The sequence below is a fragment of the Schistocerca gregaria genome, chromosome 8, assembly GCF_023897955.1.
Source record: "Schistocerca gregaria isolate iqSchGreg1 chromosome 8, iqSchGreg1.2, whole genome shotgun sequence".
Classification (NCBI taxonomy): Eukaryota; Metazoa; Arthropoda; class Insecta; order Orthoptera; family Acrididae; genus Schistocerca; species Schistocerca gregaria.
This window is the reverse complement of record NC_064927.1, coordinates 180,949,363-180,974,892: the sequence shown is the minus strand read 5'-3', so window position 1 is coordinate 180,974,892 and position 25,530 is coordinate 180,949,363. Positions and strand designations below refer to the sequence as shown.

The following is a 25,530-nucleotide window of genomic DNA, read 5'->3' as shown; positions in this document are numbered from 1 at the left end:
GTCTTCAAACTGCGATGTTTCGACGAGTGACATACTCGTCATCTTCTGGAGAAGTGCCAAGACTTTGCGGATCCTGGTCCCTTTATACCTGCGGTGTGCCCCCCACCACTGTTCGCGGGAGGCTAGGTCCAGAGGAGCCGGAGGACGGGGTGGAGGGGGAAGCGGGTGCGCCGTTTGTGTCTCAGTCAGAGCATTCCAGTCGTGTCTCGTGAGCTGGACGGTTCTTGGTGCGTTCCTGGCATATTGCAGCTAATGCTAGATTCCAGGCTGCACTCAGTTGATAACCTTCATCCCTGTTCACAAGATTCTCATAGACCCGTATTTCTACTGATTCTTTAATGACAATTTCCCAATAGCTCCCGGCTTGGCACAGCACCCTGGTGTTCTTGAAATCAAAGGTGTGGTTTTCTTTGATGCTATGTTCAGCTAAAGCAGATTTCTCTATCTGTCCAAGCTGGACATGCCTGGTGTGTTCCTTGCACCTTTTCGAGATGCAGCGCTGCATTTGTCCAATGTACTGTAGACCACATTCGCAGGCAATGCTGTATATACCAGGTGTGTTGAGTCTGAGTGGGTCTTTAGCTGAACCCATCAGCTCTTTCGTCTTCGGCGGTGGTCGGAAGATGGTATTTATGTTTGATTTTCTCAGTAGCCTCCTGATTTTGGCTGATATGGGCCCCAAATATGGAAGAAAGGCGAGTCTCTTGTTAACTTCCTCTTCATCTTCCTGAAATTTGTCAGCCTGTCTCCTCTTGAAGTCCCTACCAATCTGTGTTTTGCTGTATTTCCGAAATACCTCTCTTAGGTGGTGTAATTCGTCTGAGAGGCTTTCTTTGTCACAAATGACACGCTCTCTATGTACCAAGGTGGTCAGTACTGACTGACGTTGAACTGGATGGTTGCAGCTGGTTGCATGGAGGTACAGGTCTGTGTGCGTCTTCTTTCTATATACTGAATAGCCCAGCGTGCCATCTGCTTTCTTCCTGATCAGCATGTGCAGGAATGGAATACAGCCATTCTCTTCTCCTTCCATCGCGAAGGTGATATTCTCATGTATGCCGTTTAGGTGGTCCATAAACTCCTCCAGTGCCTGCCTGCCATGCTGCCAAATCACGAAAGTGTCGTCCACATAGTGGATGTAGTGCCTGGGCTTATGGTGAGCAGTTTGTAATGCCACCTCCTCAAAGTGTTCCATATAAAGATTTGCGATCCCTGGAGCAAGGGGAGATCCGATGGCCACTGCATCCACTTGTTCATAATGCTCTCCATTGCACTTGAAGTAGGTGGTCATAAGTACATACTCAAAGAGCTTCACTGTTTCAGGCTTGAAGTGCTGATTAAGGAGTGCCAAGGTGTCTTGTATAGGTACTTTCATGAACAAGGAGGTGACGTTGAAGCTCACAAATAGGTCATCTCTCTGTATTCGGATGTCCTTCAGTATTCTTACGAAATCTGTGAAGTTTTTCACGTGATGGCTGCAGTGTCCCACCAGTGGTTTTAATAGTGCAGCCAGGTATTTGGCCAGTCCATAACTGTGCGAGTTGATAGTGTCCAGAATCGGCCGTAGAGGCACCCCATCTTTGTGAATCTCGGGCAATCCATAACGGCACGGTGTCGTTGGCGCTCTGGGATACAGCCGTTTCTGCACTGCCTGTGGTAGATCTGAGTCCTCCAGCAGCGCCACGGTTTTCCTGGTCATTGTCGATGTAGGGTCCTCGTTGAGTTTCCTGTAGGCTGGGCCTTGCAGCAGAGAGCAGATTTTCTGTTGGTAGTTGACTGTGCGAATCAGCACCATCGCATTTCTCTTGTCTGCTGGGAGGACCATGATGTCAGCAACATCCCTCAGTGCGCGGATAGCCTCTCGCTCTGGCGCAGTAATGTTGGCTTTCGGGAGTCGTGACTTGTAGATGATCCTGCAGGTCTCCCTTCGGATTTGCTCAGCTTCCTCCTTGGGTAGGCCTCGGATTGCTTCCTCTACACTGATAATGATGTCCCGTTTCGGTATGGTCCTTGGTACAGGTTCAAAGTTCAACCCTTTTGCGAGGACAGATGTTGCAGCTGCACCTAGCACCTTATATGTCAAATTTAAAATAGTTCTGGTGTTATTTGTCACCTTCTGGGTCAACTGAGCTCCAGAGAGTCTGTCGAATTTGTTGATCTGTTTTGCTGCAACATGCCATTTCTGCACCTCACTGTCAGCGTGAGAGCTGCAGTCAACCCACTCCCAAGTGTGTGCCGGTAATGTTTCTGCCATTTTCAGGTGACATGCAATGTACTACACGAATATGTAATAAAAATGGGAGTTCCTATTTTAAAAAACGCAGTTGACATCTGTTTGACCTATGGCAGTGCCTTCTAGCGGGCCAATCATAGTGGCATCTAGTTTCCCCCTTCAAGCTAGACAAGTTTCGTTCTTTGTAGTTTTTTCGTTTGGCGCTTATTTTGTGAGATATTTGGCCCGGTCATGATCAGTGGAACACACTATTGATAAAATAATCATGAAAATGATTTACAGAACATGACATAACTAAATTAAACTAAACTTAAATAGTGGTGACTAATGTTCAATGACAACATTATTTCACATGTGGTGCTAGATAAACTTAGAATGAAAAACCTTACAGTGTTACATGTAATGGTATTGGTGGAGTTTGAACTCTGAACCTTTGGCAGTGAGAAGTACAATGACACCATTCAGCTAAAATAACAAGCTGTCCACAGTATTTCTGAGTCATGATATAAATTTAAGCCTAAAGCTAGGACAGTGAAAAATGTGATACCCATGGAACAGTGAGGTCATTTGTCCCCAATGAGATTTTTATAAAAAAATCAAAAACAGAGCTAAAGTATGATCTATATATCTGCTGTTCATGTACATGAGATACATTTCAGCCACAACTATACTTTGAAATTCTATTACTTTTATATTACTATTTTCGAGACATGAACATTATTTATCTGTCAAGGAGAGTGACGTATTTCTAGAGTTCCAAACATTTACTCATTTGACTAATCTGAAATCACATATTGAGTAGATTATTGGTACTTCTGTACACATTTCCCACAGTCACTTTTTTTAATTTCACACAGGTATCATTGATCTTGTTATGCTTGCACATTTCAGTTTCAAACACCCATTGATCTTGTTATGCTTGTACATTTCAGTTTCATACACCCGTCATATTTTTTATGTGTCCAGTCCTGCAGCTGAGTCTTCCTTCAACTTTTTTAATGTTGTCCTGTTCATTGTTGTTTTCCACTTATGAGTTCATTAAACAGTTGAACAATGAACCTTTTTTTTAAATTTTTAATTTTTTTATTTTAGTTATTTTATTGTAGGTGATCAGTGTTGCCCTGCCTAGGATGTTGTAAAAGATATGTATGTGCCATCTCCTGCAAGCAACATAAGTTAAATTTATGAATCATTTAAGCAAAGAATTCCACACCATATTTCAAGGCGTCACAGAAGGCATTCTCATTTCTTGTTTGTCCACTGCTAGTTCAGGATGTAGTGTGCTGACACGAATGACATTCTTAGTCTTCTTCTTTTGGTTCAATGTCAGTACACATCAGCCTTCTTCAAGATAATGATGGACTGAAAGTCAGAACTATTAGTCTTCATGTAACTAGGAACTTTTCAGAGAATCTTGTTCATTGTTTCCACTAACAACAGTTTCTTCTGTCAATGTTCCTTCACAAACTGAAGGTATGTGAAGAGACAGTTTGTTGTCACATTCACTCTTTTGTTTGGAAATGGCTCCATGGATCAAAAATGAAATACTCTCTCAATAGCTGGTTGCCCTGTCAGCATTCCTCCTTACCAATATATGGGACAGCATGGGAAAAATTCTGTACTATTACACCTACGGCTGTCAAAACCTCGAGTCTATATTTGTCAGAATTGTTTGATGAATTGGACCTTGCTTTGCTTGGAAATACCTGCTCATCAGCTGTAATATTTTCATCAGGGTGGTAATAGTGGAAGTAGATTCTGAAAATGTATTCTGAACTTCAGAAATGGGTGTGAATTTTTCAGCAGGGAGGTATTGGTCTAAAGATGACTCGAAATCAAAGAGGAGAAATGCAACAAGTTCAGAAAATCTTTCATCATTTCATCCCTTATATTTTATCCCCATGAATGAGATCAAAGATCATCTTAAGAAACATATTCAGCTCAAAGAGTCTTTCTTGTGTACAGGATAGCAATCACTTCCTCCAGTTCCTTTGGCAACTTGGTGTAAATGGTACACTTTACTCCATTCGGAGCATTTAATATTGTGTGTTACTTTTTATTACACATCTGCAACTATATTTACATCAATACACTACAAACCATTGAGAAGTGTCTGGCAGAGGGTACATCTCATTCTACTTGTTACTAGAGTTTCTTCCCATTTCATTCACATATGGAGTGTGAGAAGAATGACTGTTTGAATGCTTCTGTGCCTGCTGTAATTATTTTAATCTTATCCTCATGATCCCTATGTCAATGATATAAAAGGGGTGGTTGTACATTTCTAGATTCACATTTTAAAGCCCGTTCTTAAAACTTTGTTAACAGACTTTCTCAGGATAGTTCACATCTATCTTCAAGAGTCTGCCAGTTCAGTTTCTTCAGTATCTCTGTGATGCTCTCCCATGGATCAAATAAACCTGTGACCATTGGTGCTGCCCTTCTCTGTACCCATCCCATAAGCCCTGTTAATCCTGTTTGGTGTGGGTCCAACACACTTGGGCAATAGTCTAGAGCCAGTCATATGAGTGATTTGTAAGCAATCTCCTCTGTAGATTGATTGCACTTCCCCAGTATTCTACCAATAAATCAAAGTTTATCACTTGTTTTATCCACAACTGACCCTATGTGGTCATTCCATTTCATGTCCCTACAAAGGGTTACACCCAGGTCTTTGTATGAGTCTGCCAATTCCAACAGTGACTGACTGATATTAAAGTCAAAGAGTAGGCTACTGTGTTTTTTTCATTTTGTGAAGAGCACAATTGTACATTTCTGAACATTTAGAAAGTTGGCAATTTTTACACCACTTTGAAATCTTATCAAGATCTGACTGAATATTTATGCAGCTTCTTTGAGACACAACTTCATTACAGAAAACTGCACCAGTTGTGAAAAGTCTGAGGTTACTATTAATATCATCTGTAAGGTCATTAATATGCAACATGAACAGCAATGGGCCGAACGTAATTCCCTGGGGCACTACCAAAGTTACTTCTGCATCTGATGATGACTCTCCATTCAAGATACCAAGTCACATCCTCCCTACCAAAAAGTCCTCAATACAGTAACAAATTTTGCTTGATACCACATATGATTGTACTTTTGATAATAAGTGTAGATGTGGTACTGAGTCAACTGATTTTCAGAAATCAAGAAATACTGCATCTACCTGCCTGTCTTGATACAAAGCCTTCACTATGTGATGTGAGGAAAGTGCAAGTTGGGTTTCACATGAGAGATGTTTTCAGAATCCATGCTGGTTGGCAGGGAGGTGGTCATTCGGTTCAAGGTACCTCATTATGTTTCAACTCAGAGTATGTTTTACGATTCTACAACAAATCGATGTCAAGGATACTGTGGATCATTCCTACTATCCTTCTTGTAGACAGATGTGACCTGCACTTTTTTCCAACAAATGGACACTTTTTTTGTTTGAGGAATCTACAATAGATTATGGTTACAAGAAGAGCTAAATCAGCCACAAATATAGTATAGGGTTTGACAGAAATTACATCAGGACCCAGAGCTTTGTTCAATTTTAATAATTGCAGCTGTTTCTTAACATCGCTGACATTAATACTTATTTCACTCATCTTTTCAGTGGTAAGATGATTAAATTGGGGCAAGTCTCCTGGGTTATCTTTAGTAAAGGAACATTTGAAAACAGAGCCAAACATTTTAACCCTTCCTTTGTTACTCTCAATTTCAGTTTCTGACTCACTCACTGGAGACAGGACACTACCTTTGACAACACTAACAGCCTTTACATATGACCAAAAATTTCTTCCGATTTTGTGAAAGATGATTTGATGGTATTCTGCTATGGCATTCACTGAAGGCTACATGCATTGCTTTCTTGACAACCAAATGAGTATCTATCCAGTGGTCAACTATAGTTTTACACTTGAGCCAAAGTTCCTCTGCCATGTGTTGAAAGGTTTAAGTTCTTGGTTTAAGTTCTTCAGTGAGATGTGACACTACTGATTATTTATCTAATTTACTGAAAATTTACATCTTTTTGCTTGTTTTAGTTGTCCTTTGTAACTTCACAACTGCATCATGATCACTGATACCAGTTTTGATGTGAACATCCTGAAAGAAGTCAGGTCCATTTGTTGCCTTTAGATCCACTACATTTCCATTATGGGTGGGGTTCTGAACTATTTGTTCTAGGTACTTCACAGAGAGAAGGAATTTAGTAATGTTTCACAGGATGTCTTGTCATGCCCATCACTAGCAAAACTGTAATTTTTCCAGTTGATTGTTGGATGACTAAAGTCTCCACCGATGATTTCAGTATGACTAGGGAACTTACTTACAAGTGATCTGAGGTTTTCTCTGAAGTCAGGAGACAAGTCTGATAGGTGATAGAAGGACCAATTATTGTTTTATGCCCACCTCTGATACTGAGTCTAGCCCAAACAATTTCACATGCAGCTTCAATTTATATCTCCATGGATTTGAGTTTCTTGACTATTGTGAGAAATACACCACCTCAATTTTCCATTTGCCTATCTTTTCCATATACCCTTAAATTTCCCCCAAAAATCTCACTGATATCAATTTCAGGCTTCAACCAGCTTTCTGTACCCAGTATTATATGAGCTTCACTGCTTTTCAGGTGAGCTTCAAACTCCTTCACTTTGTTGCAAATGGTTTGGCAGTTAACCACTAGGACTTTAATACTCTTACCTGCAGGAGGCATTTCTTTTCATCTTACACTGATACATCTGGGTTTCCTAAAGCTATCATCATCTGGATATGATGGATAGTCAACTAATCTAAAAAAAACCTTATGTGCTCCCTGCACACAATCAGCTATGTGAGTGGCAGCCTCTATCAGGTGTAGTGTACACCTGACCTATTTAGAAAGACCCTAAAGTTCTCAATACTATGCCGCAAGTCCAGGAAGTTGCAGCCTATCTTGTTACAGAACCTTCTCTGGTTCAATCCTTTGACTCAGTAACAAGGAGCCATGATAAATTCTGGGGACAATGCTGTAAATTGTGAGTTTCATTGAAACTAAGTGTGCAAAGCTGGTCTTCTCAACCTTCTCTGCTAGTCATTGAGATGACCCAAGTGTGATATCGGAGCCCAGATGACAGGCATCATTTGTTACAAGGAGTGCCATAATCTGCAGTTGGTTGCACCCTTTCTGCTCAATGTTTGCTGGAATAGTCTCTTCAGCATGTTGAATCAGGTCCCCAGGCATACACATTGAGCGCAACTGGTCTCCTTTCCTGTACCTTAATGCCATTTGCCTGAGGGGTGCATTTGCCCAAGGGGTACTATCATTAGCCATATGCTCCAACTCCTGATGATTAATAGACACACAGCACTGACTATTCAAATATGAGTCAGAAGGCACTGGTGACTTTGTAGCAGCTATTTACATCATGCACTGGCCTCTCCCCTCTCTTTCAGAACATTTAAAAACACTCTTCTTCCAGGTGACAGTAAGTTTGGGATCTTCCATTCCATTCTATTCCCTCTCTAGCAATCATCTTCATTGTTGACACAACTGACTTCTGAGATTTTACTGAAGAAAACAGACCTGGAAGAAACTGGAAATTTGTGGTAAGTCCCTAAGCTTACACACAGCTCAACTTAACTTTAACTTACATTGAGGACAACACACACACCCATGCCTGAGGGAGGACTCGAACCTCCAATGGGGGGAGCCGTGTAAACAGTGATTAGGTGCCTCCGACCATGTGGCTACCCCATGCGGCAACTGAGATGGAGATACTTCTACTGGCAGTAACTCTTCCTCACTCATATTATCCATTGACAGTTCTCTCTAATTAAAATCTATACCTGATGAGTGACTTTCTGATCTAGAGCCCGAGTTCTCCTGAACACATAAAATGTATTCACTACTAGACTATGCTGACATGGCATGACTGAAAATGCCTGCTAAAGGCAAAAAATCCTAACTGATGAGGCAAATAATAGCAACACATGGAACACAGCTGAAATGTTATTTGGGAGCATCCAACATGCAAACCTCTCCGACAATCCACATATCATTATTTGAAGCACTGACTGTTGACTAAAGCAAAATGTAATGCAAGTACCTTTATAATAATGGAAAGAGTAATATTCTAAAAGGAATTATGCTAAGGGTCAACTGACCCCTCCTGCTACTCTAGATACATTTCATGCAATGGTGAAAATTTAACAAACTGTAGCACACCATTGTCAAATAAGGAATAGTACTATAGTTTTGTAGAAAAATGTTAAAAATGATTTAATTATTGCAGAAATAAAAGTTGGATGATGATTCTTGACCCCCCTCATTATTACAGTGTTACATTCCACATTGTCTAGTGTCCCACATCACATATTTAATCTGGAGTCTTCTCACACATGGCTGATCTTATGATATTCTGAAAACTAATAGTATCATTTCATTGTCCAATGCTACATCATGCAGTGACATGTGTGGGTGATAAGTTCTGAGAGTCTGTGCAAAAAGAAAGAAACATTCATTGCCACTGGAAAAATTGACTGTTGAGGATGGTGACTTTCATTAAAGACTGAATTAAATGAAATATTGGCGTTTGACTTTCTTTGAAGAATCTCTTAAAGACAGTATTTTTTCTGCAACATAGAGTGTAAATATAAATTGCATTATTTGAAACACTTAATGATTATGTTGTTGTGACTTGTTAACTACTACTAATTCTTGGACACTTTGGTACAATAGCTCTATAATTTGTCTGATGAATTCTACCAATGGACTCTTGTTTATTTCTTAGTGTCACCCTCGTTTATGCACTACTTAACTTACAAAGTTAAGAAACTGGCCATTGCCCCCACAGTAGGACCTCGATGGTAATGAAATGAATGTGTGAAAAAGTGAAACCAAAATTTTGGTTGTATGTACATTATAGAGCTAACACCACTCGTTACTCGTTGAGATTTTCAGCTTAATACCTATAGACTGACATGCTACTGAAGAGGTAACAGAAAAGACTACAGAAATCGAATTGTACAACTTAAAATGCATTTAAAGTGTTTATAATACCATATTCTTTTTTCTTTCTTTCTTTCTTTCTTTTTTTTCTTTCTTTCTTTCCTTTTTTTCTTTCTTTCTTTTTTTTTACGCATGGAAGCTATATGTTGTTGTTGTTGTTGTTGTTGTTGTTGTTGTAGTCTTCAGTCCTGAGACTGGTTTGATGCAACTCTCCATGCTACTCTATCCTGTGCAAGCTGCTTCATCTCCCAGTACCTACTGCAACCTACATCCTTCTGAATCTGCTTAGTGTATTCATCTCTTGGTCTCCCTCTATGATTTTTACCCTCCACGCTGCCCTCCAATACTAAATTGGTGATCCCTCGATGTCTCAGAACATGTCCTCCAACCGAGCCCATCTTCTAGTCAAGTTGTGCCACAAGCTCCTCTTCTCCCCAATTCTATTCAATACCTCCTCATTAGTTATGTGATCTACCCATCTAATCTTCAGCATTCTTCTGTTGCACCACATTTTGAAAGCTTCTATTCTCTTCTTGTCTAAACTATTTATTGTCCATGTTTCACTTCCATACATGGCTACACTCCATACAAATACTTTCAGAAAAGACTTCCTGACATTTAAATCTATACTCGATGTTAACAAATTTTTCTTCTTTAGAAATGCTTTCCTCACCATTGCCATTCTACATTTTACATCCTCTCTACTTCGACCATCATCAATTAGTTATTTTGCTCCCCAAATAGCAAATCTCCTTTACTACTTTAAGTGTCTCATTTCCTAATCTAATTCCCTCAGCATCACCCGACTTAATTTGACTACATTCCATTATCCTCGTTTTGCTTTTGTTGATGTTCATCTTATATCCTCCTTTCAAGACACTGTCCATTCTGTTCAATTGCTCTTCCAAGTCCTTTGGTCTCTCTGACAGAATTACAATGTCATCGGCGAAGCTCAAAGTTTTTATTTCTTCTCCATGGATTTTAATACCTACTCCAAACTTTTCTTTCGTTTCCTTTATTGCTTGCTCAATATACAGATTGAATAACATTGGGGATAGGCTACAGCCCTTTCTCACTCCCTTCCCAACCACTGCTTCCCTTTCATACCCCTCGACTCTTATAACTGCCATCTGGTTTCTGTACCAATTGTAAATAGCCCTTTGCTCCCTGTATTTTACCCCTGCCTCCTTTAGAATTTGAATAGATAATAGGTAAATCCTAGAACTAACCAATGAAACCTAAGATTTATCATCATTTTGTTAAGAGTCTGAAATTTCTCATTGTATGCATGAACTTTTACCATTGGTAAAAGGTGGATCGAAGACTAATTTTATCCTCAACTTTGAACATGTCTACATGTTTTCCTTGTAAACTCAAGTTCAACACATTCAAGTGTTCAAACACATCAACAACTGAGCAAAGCCAAGGGAAGTTAGTGAGAAAATCTGCGTACTTTGTGTCAAGAAGGAAGACACGAACCTTGTATCTATGTTCAAAACATCTTGACAAGATCCTACCTCGAGAAAGCCATCTTACTTCCGTATGAATAAAAAGTTGCTCATGCTCACTGCCGATCTCTTTACACAACAATGAAAATAATCTGGATTACAGATGTCGAGTTTTAATGTAGTTGATACTTTGAACTACTTCATTAAGTATCTTTTGCAAAGGCTCAGGCAATCTTTTGGCTACTAAGACTTTATGATGGATACAACAGTGAGTCCATTTCACCTCAAGGGCTACTGCTATGATACGAGCTAGAAGTGCTGTTTTTTTTTGCCAGCCATTGACTTTGCTCCATCCGTAGACAAGCCTACACATTTTTTCCAGATGACATAGTGTTCATTGAGACAATTATTTAATGCACTAAAAATATCGTCTGCTGTTGTATGCAGTAGTTCGCATGAAAAAAGAAAATCTTCAAACACTTGGTCCTCACCTAAGAATTGTGCAAAAACCAACATTATAGCTTTTTTTTATATGTCTGTGCTTTCATCCAATTGTAGAGCATACATGTCACTCATGTAAAGTCCTTTGATGTTAACTGCCATATCAGTAATTCGTCTTTGAACAGTATTATTTGAAAGCGGGACAGTCCCTATTACCTTAGCAGCTGCATCACCTAACATTCTTTTGTGAATTATTATTGCTATTGGCAATATAAGTTCCTCAGCAATTGTGTGGTTTTTCCCACATTTAGCAACTAGCCGAGCCACCTTGTAAGACGCAAGGGTTGCCTTTTCATTTACATTTGCACAAAAGTGTTTGGTAATTGTCTTAAAAGATGTTTTCAACTCTCCTAATTTATTTTTGAAAAAATCTAATGACTTACTTTTGTACTCAGGGTGCTTTGTTTCTAGATGGCACTGGAGTTTTGCTGGTTTAATACAGGCATTCAAATGGCTTTCATAGCAAATTACACATTGAAGTTTAGGCTGTTGCTCAGGTCCAGTGAATATAAAACCGATTTCCAAGTAATCAGAGTTATATTTTCTAATTTTTCCAGTAATCTTAGTAGTGATCTTGGAAGGGTAAGGTCCACAGGACGCCGACAATTTAGGTTAACGGACACTGACAACTTTGGATCGAGAGTCACTGACTTACTTGCTTGAACATCAAATGCATTATCTTCCTCTTCATCTGTAGGCCTTTCTCGTTTTAACGAACCACTTTTTAACCAACGGTCCATTTTTAACTACGCCAACTGTAGCTTCTGCGAAAAACAACACTTTACAAACACCACTGTTTTAATACAGAATATTGAATATCTAAACACCTTCTGTGAAATCAATGGCAATAAATTAACAATGGCTGATTGATGTCTGAAGAGATTTGGGTGAAGTGACTGTCAATTGTCAGCTGCAAATAGGCAGTGCACGCAGTCTAACGGCATACAGCAGAACTATTTGCCTCTATCTAATTCTAGTTTTGGCATTAGAGTGTGTTAGTGTCAGTTGGCTGTAGGGAGACACTAGATGCAGAAGTTAGCATTTGCTAAAGCTCTGCTCATGCAGGAAGCGGTCAAAACAAAAAATCTGTTATCATATGAAATATATTTAAAATATTTTTTATTCTAATAGAGTCTTGCGGACCCCTCTTGCACAGCTTGTGGACTCCTGGGGGTACGCAGACCACCTGTTGAGAACCATTGCCACAGACAATTCAAATTGGTGATATTTTTCACAACAATGAGATACATGTAACAGAAGTTGATAGTTTTTACATTCCTACACTGTTTCATTCCATTTTTATTCTTTTCATATACTTTGCAAGCTCTCACTGGATTATTTTCCAATGGCACGGGATCTGTGTGTTTTGGAAAGTGACACCAATGTTGTAAGTCCAGTCTCATTGGCATATCTCTGGTTGATAATGGCCCTTGTCTTTTATAAACGTTTTTTAATAATGCTTCAGCTATTTGAAGTCTATACTCAGTGCAATTCTTTTTTACATTGTTTTTATTGTACAGAATATAGGAATCATAAAGTACCACATCAAATTGGTAAAAAAAAGCTTTTCGGTACACTACCACGTATTTTCACATAGCAAGAGACCCATTAATATCTGATCTTGGCAGTCAGTACCAATCATTCCCCAGCTGTAATCAACAATACATTTTGGTATGAAAGTAAGGTTTCATTGACTTCTATTTCGTTCAGTCATTTCTATACTTTTGTGCTGTGTAGAAATAATATGAACATTCCATTCTTTGTTCCACTTCAGCACCAATACACCATTGCAGGTTCCAAGTATGCATTCCCCCTTTTTTTTAAATTTTACTTTGACAAAATCTCCTAGTATATTTTTTTCTATTAAAACTTACTGTCTCAATAACATTATTTCATTTTCAGCTAAAGTTATGAACAGTTTCACTGAAGAATACCAAGCACCCATATACAAAATATGACAGTTATTTACTACTAACTTTGATAACTCCATCACAACAGTTTCAGATAGAGGGTAATCATGATCTTTTTTTTTACCATTTTCTGAATATACACTATATGATCAAAAGTATCTGGACACCCCCAAAAACATACATTTATCATATCAGGTGCATTGTGCTGCCAGCTACTGCCACCTCAGTAGTCATTAGACATTGTGAGAGAGCAGAACAGGGTGCTCAACGGATCACATGGACTTTGAACGTGGTCAGCTGATTGGGTGTCACTTGTGTCATATGTCTGAAAGCGAGATTTCCACATTCCTAAACATCCCAAGGTCCACTGTTTCCAATGTGATAGTGAAGTGGAAATGTGAAGGGACATGTACAGTACAAAAGCGTACAGGTCGACCTAATCTGTTGACTGACAGAGACTGCCGACAGTTGAAGAGGGTCATAATGTGTAATAGGCAGACCATGTAATGTGTATTAGGCAGACCATCACACAGGAATTCCAAACTGCATCAGGATCCACTGGAAGTGCTATGATAGTAAGGCAGGAGGTGAGAAAACTTGGATTTCATGGTTGAGCAGCTGCTCGCAGCACTCCATGAAGAATTACTGCCATCCCCCAAGGAACCTTCCAGCACCTGATTGAACATGCCAGTATTACGAATGGAGGGTGCCACGAAATTGTAAGTCATTTTCAGGCATGTACCTGGATACTTTTGATCAAATAGTGTATTTTTAACTTATAACAACAGCTCAAGGCTGACACACATAGTTTATAAAATGGCCTTTTCAAGAGATTAAATTGTTTATTTCATTAACAATTCATTGAGTGTGGTGTTTTCTTCCATTATGCATACTACTTTGAATTTTTTATAAAATAGATCAGAAGTGTGACTTTACATGATTTATCCATCTTGTCAGTCACAGCATTATTTGCAAAAATATAAAAGCCTATATCAGTGTCTCTACAGTGGCTCTTGTAGAAAAATACATCTCATATTATTATTATTATTATTATTATTATTATTATTATTATTATCCTAGAGCCATTATTCTGCATAACATGAAGTACATTTTAATTTCATTTAAACTGACATGGATCCATGCCTCATCAATTTTCTTTCTTATATTTTCACTGATCATTGTTTGTTCTGAGGACTGATTCATTTCTGTCACAATATTATTCCAAAACACATTGTTTAACACTGTATGGAAAAACACTCTTGTACTTCCACCTAACCATTCTAAAATTTGTTCTCTTATACCACGAGTCTGTATATACCACAGATTTTTGGCTTCTTATTTTCTTCTTTCTAAATGCACTGCTTCAGTGATTGATGATTAAAACTGTCTTCGTCATTAGTGTCATCATCAATGATTAATCATCTTTGACATTTCTGTACAGAAAACACAGTGCCGTTCCCATCAAGACCATTATAGGCAGTATCTACCAAGTCGCTGTCCACAATAACAACACACTTATCACTACTATCATCAATATTAGACGTTCTTTTTACTGGCGTGTGAATGTATCTAATGTGCACACACAACTGAAGTACGAGGCTACCAAGAACTGTTGACCCATGCATCTTACTCATGTTGATGTCATTTCTCCCGCATGACATACCATGAGCCAGCCTCATATTGTTTATGTGTGAGACACATCAAGCACGATGAGACAGACTCATGCTTATTGTTTGTAGCCCAAGTTCCTTACCATGAATTTCACTCATGGTTGTAGGCCAAGGGGTTAAAAGGGGGTCCTATGTTTCTCTACCTAAAGGAATATTTAAATAAATTAGAAAGAAACTTCCACATGGGAAAAATATATTAAAAACAAAGATTCCAAGACTTGCCAAGCGGGAAAGTGCCGGTAGATAGGCACAATTAATAAAACACACAAACACACACACAGAATTTCGAGCTTTGCCAACCGGCGGCTGCTTCGTCAGGAAAGAGTGAAGGAAAAGGAAAGATGAAAGGATGTGGGTTTTAAGGGAGAGGGTAAGAAGTCATTCCAATCCCAGGAGCGGAAAGACTTACCTTAGGGGAAAAAAAGGATAGGTATATACTCGCGCGCACGCACACACACACACACATACACACACACACACACACACACACACACACACACACACACACACACACACATATCCATCCATACATACACAGACACAAGCAGACAAATATGTGTGTGCGAGTATATACCTATCCTTTTTTCCCCCTAAGGTAAGTCTTTCCACTCCCGGGATTGGAATGACTCCTTACCCTCTCCCTTAAAACCCACATCCTTTCATCTTTCCTTTTCCTTCCCTCTTTCCTGACGAAGCAGCTGCCGGTTGCAAAAGCTCGAAATTCTGTGTGTGTGTTTTATTCATTGTGCCTATCTACCGGCACTTTCCCGCTTGGCAAGTCTTGGAATCTTTGTTTATAATATAAAGGAATATTTACAAATATAGTGCCTTCACTTTGTTTCAAAGACTGTTTAACTCTAAAGAAAGATGATATTTGCACTTGCATACACAGGTATGCCTCTCAAGTAGCCACTTCCAGAAGGCTAGTTTACATTTGACTTTGTCATGAAGCAGTGTGTAGGAAGATGACTGATGAGACCTAACAGCTTTACTGCATAGACCTTCACACGCCGATAAAAAGAATGTTTGTGTACCCTTGTAGTGTTAACATATCACTTTGGTGAAGTAGTGCGTTGTATAAAAACTTTTCAAACTGACAAAAGATGATTGCCACTAAAAAGGTTCATTTTCATAATTTATTAGATAATCCACTGTTTGGATGTACATTTTATTTATACACATTATCAGGAGATACAAGCACACATCTTTTCTGCTAGTTGGGCCAATGATAAACATTGTGCCATGTTTTCAGTGCCTGCTCATCAGGCACTTTATTCTATGCCATCAGTTTGTGCCTTGGAGATATGGCGTGCACCATTAAGGAGGAGTAGCAGTGACAATGCCTATGACATCAGGGGGCAAGAGAAAAACTTTTACAGTGACTCAATTAAAATCTCTTAAATAAAACAGTGTTTTTGGACTGCTAGCCCACATCAATGTACTGCATGATAAAGTACTTTTGTATCATATAATCATCATAAATAGGAGTACAATATATGACACACTGTTCATAAGAAGCATTGTATTTATTTCAAGAATTGGATGTTGGATTTGTACTCTTAACTTTCAGCAGTAACTGCAGCACTCTGAGAAAAAAGTCTGATCAGATGATGCTGACAAGTGTCCTGAAATAATAGGCTGAACAAGACTACATAACAGGAAGTCTTAGCTTTCCATCAGACTTTACTTTGCTGCAGGATTTCACAGTAAAAAAAAACCATGGAAAATTGCATCCTACAGCACATGTGCACTGAAACAACAACTGTCTGCAAATTGTTGGTGCAAAAAAGATGTGAGGTGAGGACTGATATGTCTCATTTACAAGTATATCCACTTGATATTTAGCTATATCTCCAAAGACTGTGAAGTCTTCACCATTATACCACAAGGATGCCAATTCTGCTTTCCTCCTAGGGATGGAAGCTCTGAAAGCTACACTGAAACTGTTCTGGGCTTCTCAGATCTCTATAGGAGTATAACTTGATTTTTATGTCTGGTTAGCACTGTGTTTTTAATAGAGATCAGATTGTATCATACATACAACTTTGGAGACACACGTACAATTGCAAGAATTAGTGCTAGCATGACTCAGTTTATCAGGAATACAATGAATGGTGAGAGAGGTGCAGTAACTTTCTGGACATTCATTAATTCACCAAGTGGCTACAGCACAGTTACACAGCTTTAAAATAAACTGTCAAAGACAGATAGCATCAAGATGTGACATTTACCCATCTAATCCCTGTCCCACAATACATAGGTCACTGACATCACCACATTTACAAAAGGAACACTTCTCAGCCACTGTTTATAGAAGTACATTTTACATAAAAGCTCATGTAGCAACCTCTGAATACTAATCATTTTCAGGAGAGTTTTCTTTATAACATTTTTAACGAGCCTATAGTTTTATTCATGTGACTGGCGTAAAACAAGTTATGTGTCTAGGTCTTATAAATGTCATGCACTGACCATTCATGACAACCAGAGCAATAACAAAAATTAAATTAATCTATTATAATTAGTTGTTTACAGATACATGAATAAAATTCTACAAATTCTTGGTGGAAATGGCATGATGCTGACCATCTTTTTCTCAAACAGTTCATTTATGAACAAACATTCATGGTTGCAGCAAAAATGTGACCTAACCTTAACCAGCAACAATGTAATGGTGGAGTGAAGTCCTTGTTCTAAATGTCTACAGATTAACTTGAATTTGTCACGTAGGTCACAGTTGTGTTCATTGTGTCATGATCTATCATTTTACATTTATGCAAACTGTAAACATAATATAATAAAGTGACAAATTCTGAATGAAATAAAAGAGACTTCAAATCTAAGTGGATAACTTACCATGCATTGTTTAACACTTTTTCTTTTGGCCCATGTGCCTGAAACATTAAATAATGCTATTTCACAAAAACATAATGATATTTAGTGTAGTATGATACAGAAGTTATAGCCTCTCTTTGTCTTTGTAAAAGTCTAATAAGAAACTTCACTAATCAAAAATATCACCAACTGAACTATTCTGTTAGTGAAAAAAGTTATAAGTTATTACCTATTGGTGGACACAGGTGTTTAAGAGCTCATTTTCCAGTTCACCAGTTTTAAACTCTGGCCTGCATATTTTAAAGATGTAAACTATATCATAAATACACTTTACAGGAGTGATACATCAATCTAATGAATAGCTGAATGATGTCATTCAAGTCATGCGAGAAAATTATCAAAATGATATGTAGTCAATTATTTATTTGTCACTATAGTCACCATCACAAGTTAAACAGAAGTGCCTTCTGCCATGACATACTACTACACCTTCACTGTAGGTAATTTATTGGAAATATAGCTTCAGCGGAGATACATCTGTGTGTTTTCCATTTAAGAACTATATTTGCTTAATACAAAATATTTGTCTCCTCAGTGAGGATGCTATTGAAAGCCCCTTAATGAATTTCTAAATATTTGTATTACTATATCAGATTATGAAGGGGAATGAATGGTTTCTTCTCACATCACCCCTAAGTAGTCTATACCATAACATATGTATCCTTCTGTGCGTGTATGACATGAGGACACCACTGCAATCCTGCTCATGATGTTACTGGCATGTGTCATGTGTACTAGACAAGATGTTAGCCCCTTTGAGGTTCAGTAATGTTCCAAATAAAAACACTATATTTTCATCAGTAAACTACACCATCTACGTCTACATCTACATAATCTACATCTACACACACAGTCTGCAAGCCACTATATGGTATGTGGTGGAGGGTACCTTGTACCACTACTAATCATTCCCTTCCCTGTTCCATTCACAAACAGCAAGGGAAAAGCAACTGTCTAAATACCTCTGTATGAGCCATAAGTTCTCCCATCTTCTCTTCATGGTCCTTAATAAGAAATGTATGTTGGGAGCAGTAGAACTATTCTGCAGCCACCTTCAAACACCAGTTCTCTAAATGTTCTCAATAGTGTTCCACAAAAAGAAAGTCCCCTCCCCTTCACGGTTTCCCATTTGACTCCATGAAGCACCTTTGTTATACTCGCATGTCAATGGAACCTACCGGTATCAAATCTAGCAGCAAATCTCTGAATTGATTCAATGTTTTCCTTTAATCCGACCAGGTCAGCGTCCCAGACACTTAGGTAGTCCTCAGTAATGGGTCACATTAGTGTTCTACACACTGTCTCTTTTACAGATGAACTGCACTTTCCTAAAATTCTCTCAAAAAACTAAAGTCGACCCTTTGCCTCCCTTACTGCAATTCTTACATGTTTGTTCCATTTTATACTTCTCCGCAGTGTTACTCCTTGATATTTGATTGACCCAACTGTGTGAAGTACTACACTGCTAATGCTGTATTCGAACAATGAGGGACTGTTTCTCCTACTCATCTGCATTAAGTTACATTCTTCTACATTTAGAGTGAGATGCCATTCATCACACCAACTAAACATTTTGTAATATGAAAAAGGTTTTACTTGTGCAAGCTTTTGGATCCAGTGGCTCCTGTTTCCAGCAGAAGATCTGAAGGGGAAGAAAGATGGGTGAAGAGAAAGAAACTGGACTGGTTTAAGAAAAGGGGTAGAGTTCAGGAAAGTCGCCCAGAACCCTGGGTCAGGGGAAATGCACCAGACTGGACAAGAAGGAAAGGCTGATTGCAGCAAATTGCACCCCAGATGAAATTTGAAAACCTGAGAGCCTAAAGGTGAAAGACTGCAAAATATGGAAGACAGAGATTACTGCTAAAAAATTGTGTGCAAGTTAATAAGAGTGGAAACCTAAGTGCATTTTATGTAACAGAAGTGGGAGGGAGACAGCAAAAAATAGACAGGTCAGAAAATTAAAGATGTAGAAAACTTAAATGGAGTGCAGAAAGGAGTAGTTACTGTGAAGAAACACGGAGATGGAGGAAATTAAAGGAAGGTAGTGTCAAGAACCACGGACATGTTGTAGTGCTAGTTCCCACCTGCTGAGTTCTGAGAAACTGGTGTCTGGAGGAATAATACAGGTGGCGCATGTGTGGAATAGGCAGTAAGGTCACAACAGTTGTGTTGTAGAGCATGCTCTGCAACAGGATATTGCGTGTTGCCGGTATACATGCACCATCTGTATTCTTCCTCCAGACACCAGTTTCTCAGAACCAAATCCTAACCACATTTGCAGTGCCTCTCTTGGAGCTGCCTTACACTAAAAACTAGATCCAGTGTTGATATTCCTGATCTAAACCCATATTGTACTCCTCTTAACCTTTCCTCTGTACTCTTTTTTCCAGACTATTCTCAAATATCTTGGCAGAATGACACAGCAAAACAACTCCCCTATAATCCTGACAGTTTCTTGCAGGCCTTCTTAAAAACTGGTGCTACAATTCCCTATTGCCAGTTTTGAAGTTTTCCTTCTTACCATATTGTTCTCATGGCCTGACAGAGCCATTGCAGCCCATCTCCACACTTACTGGCCCAGGTGCTTTTCCTGCTTTCATGATCTTTATTCCTTTTTCTAACTGGGTTATGTCTATCTCAGTATACTGTACTTTCCCTGGCTCCTCAGATTCCTCTTACCTACTACCATTCTTGAAAATATTCCTTTCACATCATCTTGATTTCCTGTACATTCTCAACTTCCTTTCATCAGAGGCAATAGGAAACTACATAAACCATTTGTAGTGCTAGTCATGCCATCAAATACTCTAAGCTCAAATGGATTCTTAATTTCTTAATAACAACAGTAAAAAAAAAAAAGCTGCTGGAATGCACTATTTTATAAGGGGCCCTAAGAATCAAATGAGGGAGAGCTCCTGTATTGCTTTAAAGATTCCAGGATGTGTTGTGAGCATAAGATCTCATCATGAAATTTACGTACAGAACACTGGTTAATCTGATTATATCAATGAAAAGTTGAGTTCCAAATTATAGAGTGAAGCTGAGTCAATGAGCAGAAAGGTTTCCAACTGCTGTGGAAGATAATGTGAAACAATCAGTGTAGGTTTCCTTGTGATAACTTAAAGCCTCAATTTTAATTTAAAATATCCATGCTGATATCAGGGAAAGGGGAAGGGGCAAGCTAGGTCTATATGACATGGAGGTAATTTTGTTAGTGAGACAAACTGGAAGGTTGTGCCCATCATGAGTATTTTTTTATTCCTGAAAGGAAAACAGCTTAATTCTTGGGAAGAATGAATATGACCATGATTACTGTCTCCATAACAGTACCTATAAAGGTGAAAAATGATATTGAGGTGTACAAATCTGCATGTCGCATGCTTTCTCCGTTAAGGAGAATGCTTTCCGCAAAATCTGCATCAGCCAAGTTGAAGCATAAACTGTCTGTGTGTGGTCCCACAAAAGTACTTAACTTTATGATAAGCTAAACAATGTTGTGCCAGAGATGTCAAACAATGAAAGGTTAATCAATCAGGATGACTTTAGTGAATATTAATAGAGACACAAATTCAGTGGTTGACTTCTATGATCATGAAGAGAAAAATAAATGGTGGGCATCTACTACAAATGGGTGTCAACAATGATACAATCATTTTCAAGAACCTTTCTCAGCATCATCCAGCATCATCAGAACATGGATTTCACATGACAGCAGGGTTGAAAATGAAAATGACTTCTTTTTTGTAAAAAAAGAAGACACTTGCTTACCTCCTCATTCAGTCATAAGATCTAGGGCTGAATGGACTAATTAATATCATGCTTGCAGTCACTCAAAGATCTAGAGACCAAAATTTTGGGAATGTACGTAAATCAGAAGAAGTCAACCTCACAAGCAAGTGGTAGAATAACAGAAATTTTCGGCTCATTTCTCTCTGACATAACACATAGGCTATTACAAACAAAGGAGTATTGGACTTCTGTAACACTAGAGCCACTTGAAAAGAGAGTCTGTTTTAAGGAACTTGGAAGACAAACAGTTCAAATGAGGATAAATGGACACACACTGTATTGTGTATTCACATTCATTAAAACAAGGGAAGATTATATGGTTTAATGTCCAGTCAATAATGATGTCATTATATACAAAGCGCACTGCCTTGATGGGTAAGGAAACTGACTGTGTCTTTCCCAAAGGAACCTTCTCAACATTTTCCCTAAGCTCCTTAAGGAAACTGTACAAAACCTATATCCATATGGTTGGGTGGGGATTTGAATGGTCAACCACCAATTGTGAGTTCACTGTCTCACAACTGTGCCACCTCACTTAGATTCACATTTTTTGTTATTCTGCAAAGGTTCTCCACAAGAGTAAATTAGTCACAGTAAATATGGAGACATATTAGTTTGAAATTTTTAGTATGTTAAAAGGTGTCACTGGAGGTGGTTAATACTTTCATGCACTTCTTTCCACTCTTAATAATATAGGCAACTACAATGATGAAAAAATCATAACACCACAAAATAATTAATGTAGAGTAATGAAATTTCAGGAGTACATCTATGTTGATTAATGTTGCACAATCACAGGTTAATGTACGCACAGGATAAGCCATCACAAATGTGAAATACTGGTACATTAATAGCCAACATAACTGCCAGAATGTTGAATGCAAGCATGCGATTGTGCATGCATTGTGTTGTTTAGATGCTGGGTGTCAATTTCTAGGCTCATGTTCCATGCCTGCTGCACTTAGTTAGTCAATACAGGGATGGTTAATGCTATTTGTGGATGATACTGAAGTTCTTGTATGATGATATCCTATAAGTGCTTGATTGGAGACAGATCTGGTGATCAAGCAGACAAAGTCAACATTTCGACACTCTGCAGAGCATGAGAGTATGTTGGGTTACAACAATAGTATGTGGGTGACGGTTATCCTATTGGAAACCCCCCCATGGAATGCTTTTCACAAATGGTAGCAAAACAAGTTGAATCACCAGACAAAGTACAAATTTGTAGTCAGGGTGCTTGGTATAACCATGGAAGTGCTCCTGCTATCATATGTAACTTCATGTCAGATTTTAAGTCCAAGTGCATGCCCAAAGTGTCTAGCTCTCAATCGGCCTCCTCCTAAACAACACATGGTGATCACTGGCACTGAGGCAGAACCAGCTTTCTTCATAAAACACGACAGATCGTCTCGCTCGGATCTGTCCTTCAAGTAACTGACTTGCAACAGTTCGTTGTGTCATTGTGGGCCGGCCGCGGCGGTCTCGCGGTTCTAGGCGCGCAGTCCAGAACCGCGCGACTGCTACGGTCGCAGGTTCGAATCCTGCCTCGGGCATGGATGTGTGTGATGTTCTTAGGTTAGTTAGATTTAAGTAGTTCTAAGTTCTAGGGGACTGATGACCACAGTAGTTAAGTCCCATAGTGCTCAGAGCCATTTGAACCATTTATCATTGTGGTGCCAAGTTGAGATGTTTATATTTTCCCACCTCCACGTTGCAAATGTTTTGAGTGAAATGCTCAGACGATGCGCTATTTTTTTCACGTCAATTCTACCAACATTGAGAGTTGTTTAGTTTTCGGGGTTTTGTAAAATTCCTGGATTCAAGTCTCATCGCTGTGCAGCCTATGAAAACGACTGCAGAAGACTCCCAAATAATTCCAAAATATAGTGCAGTTTTAATACCAATATATTTCCAGGACTCTGGTGTCCGAGCCTTTATATTGAGTTTCTCACATAAGAACAATGTTAAACAGCAAAGCATCATTTTCGAATTATATGTATAGTGAAATAGTGGTTATTTTTGTATGTAATTTGGAAACAGGTCACTTTACAATTGGACAATTAGGACTGGTGTTTATCTTTAATGCTCTCCGAGGGGTTCTGATAGGTAGCAATGAGATACAGTAATATTTCAAAGTGCTGCTCAAATTGCGCCTGCAGATGCAGTATGATGCACCAGGGCCATACACCAACCACGATGGTTTTCGCTCTTGATAATATCACATGGATATCCTCAGCCCAATCTTCTTCCAAACATACACTCCCGTGACCACCATTGCCAGCTACATTCCTGCCAAGCCTTTCTGCAGTTTCACAGTAGGGACATACAGCTCCTCTTAACCCTCATTCAAACTCAGTGACATGTCGATAAAGGTGTCTTTATTGCATTAAAGGCATTCTTGATTAACATCAACACACCATGTCCTATCTCAAAAGGTAACTAGCACTCTTGACTGTTACAGTGTGTACTTAAAGCACACCAAATTTGTATCATTATAGCAGTGCTACCAGTGCCACTCTTATGCAACTGAAATGAAATTTTGTAAATAAAACAGAAAGAAACTTCCACATGGGAAAAATATATTAAAAACAAAGATTCCAAGACTTACCAAGCGGGAAAGCGCCGGCAGACAGGCACATGAACAAAACACACAAACACACACACAGAATTACGAGCTTTCGCAACTGGCACTTGCTTCGTCAGGAAAGAGGGAAGGAGAGGGAAAAATGAAAAGATGTGGGTTTTAAGGGAGAGGGTAAGGAGTCATTCCAATCCCGGGAGCGAAAAGACTTCCCTTAGGGGAAAAAAAGGACAGGTGTACACTCGCACACACACACACATATCCATCCGCACATACACAGACACAAGCAGACATATTTAAAGGCAAAGAGTAAGGGCAGAGATGTCAGTTGAGGCGGAAGTACAGAGGCAAAGAAGTTGTTGAAAGACAGGTGAGGTATGAGCGGCGGCAACTTGAAATTAGCGGAGGTTGAGGCCTGGCGGATATCGAGAAGAGAGGATATACTGAAGGGCGAGTTCCCATCTCCGGAGTTCGGATAGGTTGGTGTTGGTGGGAAGTATCCAGATAACTCTGACGGTGTAACACTGTGCCAAGATGTGCTGGCCGTGCATCAAGGCATGTTTAGCCACAGGGTGATCCTCATTACCAACAAACACTGTCTGCCTGTGTCCATTCATGCGAATGGACAGTTTGTTGCTGGTCATTCCCACATAGAAAGCATCACAGTGCAGGCAGGTCAGTTGGTAAATCACGTGGGTGCTTTCACATGTGGCTCTCCCTTTGATCGTGTACACCTTCCGGGTTACAGGACTGGAGTAGGTGGTGGTGGGAGGGTGCATAGGACAGGTTTTACACCGGGGGCAGTTGCAAGGGTAGGAGCCAGAGGGTAGGGGATGTGGTTTGGGGATTTCATAGGGATGAACCAAGAGGTTACGAAGGTTAGGTGGATGGCGGAAAGACACTCTTGGTGGAGTGGGGAGGATTTCATGAAGGATGGATCTCATTTCGGGGCAGGATTTTAGGAAGTCGTATCCCTGCTGGAGAGCCACATTCAAGGTCTGATCCAGTCCCGGGAAGTATTCTGTTACAAGTGGGGCACTTTTGGGGTTCTTCTGTGAGAGGTTCTGGGTTTGAGGGGATGAGGAAGTGGCTCTGGTTATCTGCTTCTGTATCAGGTTGGGAGGGTAGTTGCGGGATGCGAAAGCTGTTTTCAGGTTGTTGGTGTAATGGTCGAGGGATTCAGGACTGGAGCAGATTCGTTTGCCACGAAGGCCTAGGCTGTAGGGAAGGGACCGTTTGATATGGAATGGGTGGCAGCTGTCATAATGGAGGTACTGTTGCTTGTTGGTGGGTTTGATGTGGACGGATGTGTGCAGCTGGCCATTGGACAGATGGAGGTCAACGTCTAGGAAAGTGGCATGGGATTTGGAGTAGGACCAGGTGAATCTGATGGAACCAAAGGAGTTGAGGTTGGAGAGGAAATTCTGGAGTTGTTCTTCACTGTGAGTCCAGATCATGAAGATGTCATCAATAAATCTGTACCAAACTTTGGGTTGGCAGGCTTGGGTAACCAAGAAG

General features: G+C 39.4%; 1 protein-coding gene across 4 annotated transcripts in view; it reads right to left on the bottom strand.

Moving 5' to 3' along the window:
* LOC126284361 (zinc finger protein 436-like) overlaps positions 1–25,530 on the bottom strand; it is a 264,952-nt gene that overhangs the window by 152,356 nt on the left and 87,066 nt on the right. For 3 of the 4 annotated variants that reach the window (XM_049983235.1, XM_049983234.1, XM_049983233.1), the window contains one exon: positions 17,601–17,638. In XM_049983235.1, coding sequence (XP_049839192.1) covers positions 17,601–17,638 — 38 coding nt within the window. Of the gene's footprint in view, positions 1–17,600; positions 17,639–25,530 lie in introns of those variants that run through there. The other variant, XM_049983227.1, reaches the window with a different exon arrangement.